We start from the raw sequence: 5,535 nt of genomic DNA on the forward strand, positions 1-5,535 counted from the left end.
GTTGAGTAACTTATTTCTGAATAAAAATGAATAAAATGTCCCCTGTCTTGTACATCATTGTCCAAGTTACACAAGCATATTCAGTCCCCTCTTCATAGTTCAATAAGCACTTTCACTGTCCTCTGCCTGCTTAAGCCCATGCCATTTTCATAAAGTGACAGAATAACATTACTACACAACCTGCCATATCATATGATACTACCATTTGGGGAAAATTTACACAGACAGAATACATTAAAACATATTTATTATGCACGTTTGTGATAATTTATGTACAGAAATGATTTGGTCATACATTTTTTTTAATTCATAGTCATTCCCAACAGCCATAACAGACACAAAAATTCAATGCATCCATTATGTGGTTTAGATACAGCTGCCTGTGGTTATACACTTGGCCAGTAGGTGGTTTTGTGTGCACATGAAGCTTCGAGAAATGAACCCTTTCTCGAACCAATTGGCTGAAGTGGTTCGATGCCTCATGAGGCTTTATCTCACCATCACTACTAGATATCAACCTCATTATTTTTTATAATGAAACGTGTTTGCAAATTGTTTTATTCTTTTAATTTTTTGAGCAGGGTATCTGTTCCGCTCTCTGAGTGCTAAGTGGCGCGTGGACGAGAAGTTTAAATCGGAAGTGCTGCCTTCAGGGCGTTTTTTTTCTCGTCCATGGAAAATAATCAAACTTTTTATATATAAAAAGTTGGTTGGATTATCTACAGGAATAACGAAATGGAAACAAGTGTTTGGCTTTTTATTGGCCAAACGAACCGTGACGCTTCAAAACATGGTTGTAAATAATTCTAAAGGTTTAGACTTTTGTTCATCTAGAAAACTATTTATCTTTTAACCATCATGTATTAAGTCTCGCATAGCTGACATGAAGTTAAAAGCTAAAGTCGTGTGTGTGTATATATAATTAACGTTAGTAGATTTCTAAATACCTCTGTGTTTATTGAAATAATCTCCTTCCTTCCGATAGCCCGTGAATGCAACACTAGCTGTGTTTCGGACATGGTGGTAGCATCACACCACCGTATGAATGGGTTTTTGTCGGGCCTCCTGCTAGCTTTGCTCCCCGGGGAGCTTATTCAGTATTTTGATAACTTATTATTTTACTTTTATCAGCCCCCAGCAACCTCATGTCCCAGGTCTGCATAGGCCCTCAAAGCTGAGATCGCTTAGCTTCATCTTCTTGACCACAACGTTATGCTAGCCGATGGCACACATTAGCTAGCAAGCAGCTAGCAACTTTATTTCATTTTTAGATAGTTGTTCTAAATGGGTAAGACCTTGACGTATTACACTTTACGACAAAGCATACAGCGTATGTGGGTGTATGTGTGTTCGGAGTAAATCCTCTCAAAATGGACCTCAATTTCTACTCCGAACTGTCGGATGGTTGTGCTCAAAATGTTGACTCGGAGTTTTTGGACACGCAAACCTACGGTGGCTACTCGGAGGAAAACAAGGTAACCAAGCATCACCACCGGGCGGCTTTAACTAATACAACGCGTGTACGTTGGTTAACGTTAGTTAACGGCGCGTGTGCTCAACGGCCTGTTTCAGTTCACAGAAGGCGGCGACAGCTACCTCGCCATCAGCGGAGGGGGGCACCCTTTCCTGTCCGCGGAGGTGAGTGAGTCCACGCGGAGACCGTGGGACGCGTCTTCCCCGCGCCCACCTGTATGCTTGCATCTGCGGTCGTTAAGGACTGACCACTCGCTCCGTCTCCTCCTCTTCGTATAGCAGACGTTCCATACCCCCAGTCTCGGGGATGAGGTTTTCGAGATCCCCCCGATCTCTCTCGACCCGGACCCGACGCTGAGCATCAGCGATGCGGTGTCCCACTTTGGCCCCGGGGGGGCTTCTGGCTCCCGCAGCCTGGTCAGTAACCTAGTGGTGGAGGCCAATGACCCTTCCTTCGCCTCCACCTTTGTGAACTCTGGCTCTCAGGGCCTGCAGCAACTGAACCTTGGGGCGATGGGCCAAGCCGGAGGGGGGGCCCTTCTGAGCTCCTCTGCTCTGGTGAGTATCTGGGACCTGAGGGACCATCGCCCCCGAATGCTGTTGGGTGTGTTTAAATGTTTTTGTGTTTAAATTCTGTCCGCAGGAACTGGGGAATTCCAGTGGTTCACATTTCAGCAGTTCGTCCCCCATGACCATTGATGTCCAACTTGGGGACATCAGTCACAGTCTCTTGGGGAGCAGCCATTTGAGCACCATTAACCCGTCTGAGCTGGCACTTGGTCTTGGGGGTGATAATATCGGGCACCCTTCGGGGACCTCCGAGCAGCCGCTCTCGGCGACCCCATCACCGGCTGGCTCGCTGCAGGACGAGGACATGGATGACTTCAAGGTGAGAGGTTACACCTGTAGAAGCATACTTGATACCTTTTAATGTTTGCTTGCGCACTAATAAGTCTCCTTCCCTGTCTTCGCTTGTCTTCTCCCTACTCAGAGGTGTGTGCTGGTAGATACCCCCTTGTATCTCACCTCTTCCCTCTCCCACATGTCCTCCCACCCGACTCCTACGTCTTCTGTGTCTCCGGCTACATCCAGGAGAGGCGGCGGGAAGCCGGCCTCACTGGCCTCTGTGACTGGGGCCGTGGGCCCTAAGAAAGTAAGGAAGAAGAAGGACCCAAACGAGCCGCAGAAGCCTGTCTCAGCGTACGCGTTGTTCTTCAGAGACACCCAGGCAGCCATTAAGGGCCAGAACCCCAACGCCTCTTTTGGGGAAGTGTCAAAGATTGTGGCCTCCATGTGGGACAGTCTGGCTGAGGGACAGAAGCAGGTATTTGCTTAGGTGAATGTCCCGTGCCACTTTTGGGGGAGAAACAGTGATTTACATCGATGGCTTCTCGTCTCCGTTAGGTGTATAAGAGGAAGACGGAAGCAGCCAAACGGGAGTATCTGAAAGCTCTGGCAGCTTACAGAGAGAACCAGCTCATACAAGTAAGTTCCGGCTTTCCTCTGAATGAAAACTTTTCTTTCAAATCGCTTTAATGTGTTTCTTTGTATCTGCCCCACAGCCTGCAAATGATGAGATGGAGACCGCTCCTTCACCACCACCACCTCCTCCACCCCCGGCTGTCAGTGTGACACCCACAGCCTTTCCCTTTGCCGGTCACCAGGCCGTCAGGCTGCCTACCAGCAGCCTGGAAGAGAACACCATCACCAACATTTGTGCCTCCAACATCATCCTCGACGTGCCGGAGATGACCACGCGTTCCCGCACGGGGGCGAACAAGCCCCCCGCTCCCACAGTTGCGCTGCCCCCGTCACCCACCATCACAAAAATCATAATCCCAAAGCACATGTTGCAGGCGGGGGGCCAGGTGGTGACCGTGTTGCAGGGAGGCGTCTGTGCTTTGACACCCACGCTGGTAGTGTCGGGGGCCTCTCGTCAGCCGCCTCCGCTGCAGCAGATGCAGAGCGCACCACCTCCGCCGCGGCTCCAGCAAATGGCGCCGGCGCCCCCGCCCTTGCAGGCCAAGCCTCGAGAGGGGAGCGGCACGCCGGGTCTGCCCGTGTCCATCGCGGCGACTCCCCCGCCGCCGCTCCAGATAAAGATTGTTCCTGCATCCTTGCAGGGCAAAGAAGTCCTGCCCATTATCGTCCCGAACACAGTGTCTTTGTCATCTACCGCAACCGGCCAGTCTGCGCCCGGCATGTCTGTGCAGCTGGTGAACTCGGCCGACGCGTTGGGTAACACGGAGGACGACGAAGTTACAGAAGTGCTGCACTCAGAAGAGGTACATGTTCTTAATTAGCTGCTGTGTTTGTTTTTGTGAAACCTTGTTTCTCCACAAATAGCTTTCAGGTGATCGTCAACATTATTCATCCTCGGACAACACATGGCTGTTGTCGTAGCAACACATTCATTCAACTGTGAATGTGATTTTGAGTGTGCTTGTTACTTATCTGGAGAAAACCCTTTTCCCTCTTGTAGAGTGAAGCGGAGGAGTCGTATCGTATGACCTTGAGGGGCCGAAAGGAGTGAGAAACCATAGCAGCAGAATCCAATAGGAATATGGCAGATTTTATTGTGTTAAAAAAAATGTATTGAATGACTTTGGTCTTTTGTCCAGAGAAATAAAAAGTACTGTGGAAGGATGCAGGGATATTTCTAAGGCACTTCAGATCTCATAAACGCCTGTTCATTAGGAAATACAAAGAATGTGGCACAGGTGTAAATCCCTGCCGTAGAGAAGAAAACGAGTGTTACCCTCACGACATCCGGGGTACTGAGAAGCTGCTGGTCACACATGCCAGTTGACATGGATAAGGCAGCTTCACACACAACGGTCCACAGTGTCTCTACTAATCACTAGCTTGCTTAGCTAACTTGAGTCAGCTACTTAATTTACCGGATGTTAATGATCTTGCTCTTCGATGCGTTTCCTGCTTTGCTTTTTCAGGAGGAGATGGAGGTGAATGGGTCTGGTGACGCCTCTGCTATGAGGAGTGTGTGTGTGAGGACGGGCTGTAACAACCCGGCCGTAGAGAGCTGCGACTGGGACAAAGAATACTGCAGCAACGAATGTGTGGCCACTCACTGCAGGTGTGTGTGGACGATTGAAACATGCACTTGATTGCATTTAGTTTTCAGCAGAAATGAGCGTTTTCTGAACCATGTATTTTCCATTTCTTTTTTTCAGCACTATATTCAAGGCGTGGTGCTCGATCAGGAGTCAGACCATGGGAGTTGTGAAATGAGCAGCGGCTACCGATCTCATCAACAGAACACTTGTTTTTCAGTCCGAGCCAACGTAGGCCAGCGTTTCCATGTTAGAATTTTTGGCACACTATTGTAATGAAAGGTAAGGGCAATAATTTGGTGTTGTGGTACAGTTTTTAGTCGAGAGACTTGAAGGCAGCTAGAGAAGGAAATCAGCACAATGAAGTGTTATAGTTGATGAGGAAAAAGTTATTTTTCTGGCTCATACAGGTCAGGTTATACTTGTTTACTGTAAAAGGCTCTCACAGAGGACACTTTCACAGCAGTTTGTGACATGATTGTACAGTACTGACTGGAATTCATGCTCAGTGATGTTTTGGTTTTTCATGTCTCTAGAGAAGCAACATTTCCAATTCTATGGTAACTGAGGCTAAAATATGTAACAATTATTACCACTGTACACCTTGTTTTTGTACTGAGAATAGTAGCCTTTTAGGTTTATTATTGCCATTTGTTTGGGGGAAAAAAGCTGCTATTGCAGTTAGATGAACCAATTCACTCCTGTTCTGTTTCCTTGTCCTTTTGTAGGATTAAATGAATACTATAATCCATAAATAACTAATATTCTGTGTGTTTAATCTTTTGTGTAACTTAAATGAAACCCCACTTCACAGGGGGGGGTCCAGCTTTTAATCTGTGGAGCATGTCTTGGTTGTAAATTCCAGTAAAACACTCAGGCAGCGAGCAGGTGGGGGACGGTAGACTTTGTCCATGGTATATGAACCTTTTCTGTGACATGCAGTCAGATCACATCTTGCCATGATGAGTGGGCTTTGAGCAGGTTGATCCAT

The 5,535-nt window shown here is 47.7% G+C and overlaps 1 protein-coding gene across 3 annotated transcripts; it reads left to right on the forward strand.

Moving 5' to 3' along the window:
* Positions 1–350: 350 nt before the first annotated feature.
* Positions 351–5,299, forward strand: tox4a (TOX high mobility group box family member 4 a). 3 transcript variants are annotated; one of them, XM_040169708.2, is made up of 9 exons: positions 351–1,475; positions 1,573–1,638; positions 1,753–2,031; positions 2,117–2,362; positions 2,465–2,797; positions 2,878–2,958; positions 3,036–3,758; positions 4,425–4,567; positions 4,665–5,299. In XM_040169708.2, exons 1-9 carry the CDS (start codon positions 1,371–1,373, stop codon positions 4,720–4,722), a joined length of 2,034 nt encoding a protein of 677 aa, XP_040025642.1. In that variant the 5' UTR covers positions 351–1,370; the 3' UTR covers positions 4,723–5,299. The 3 variants fall into 3 exon arrangements, with proteins under 3 accessions (XP_040025642.1, XP_040025645.1, XP_077954815.1); XM_040169711.2 differs by having other exon boundaries at positions 967–1,475; positions 1,756–2,031; XM_078098689.1 differs by having other exon boundaries at positions 989–1,475; positions 2,117–2,369; positions 2,571–2,797.
* Positions 5,300–5,535: the final 236 nt, after the last annotated feature.

The sequence above is a fragment of the Gasterosteus aculeatus genome, chromosome 3 (genome assembly GCF_964276395.1).
Source record: "Gasterosteus aculeatus chromosome 3, fGasAcu3.hap1.1, whole genome shotgun sequence".
In the NCBI taxonomy this organism is placed as follows: domain Eukaryota; kingdom Metazoa; phylum Chordata; class Actinopteri; order Perciformes; family Gasterosteidae; genus Gasterosteus; species Gasterosteus aculeatus.

Coding starts and splice junctions, on each gene's coding strand:
- tox4a (XM_040169708.2), top strand. CDS start 1,371: ATGGACCTCAATTTCTACTCCGAACTGTCGGATGGTTGTGCTCAAAAT. Junction 1,639..1,752: donor ACCCTTTCCTGTCCGCGGAG/GTGAGTGAGTCC, acceptor CTCTTCGTATAG/CAGACGTTCCATACCCCCAG. Junction 2,959..3,035: donor GAGAGAACCAGCTCATACAA/GTAAGTTCCGGC, acceptor TCTGCCCCACAG/CCTGCAAATGATGAGATGGA.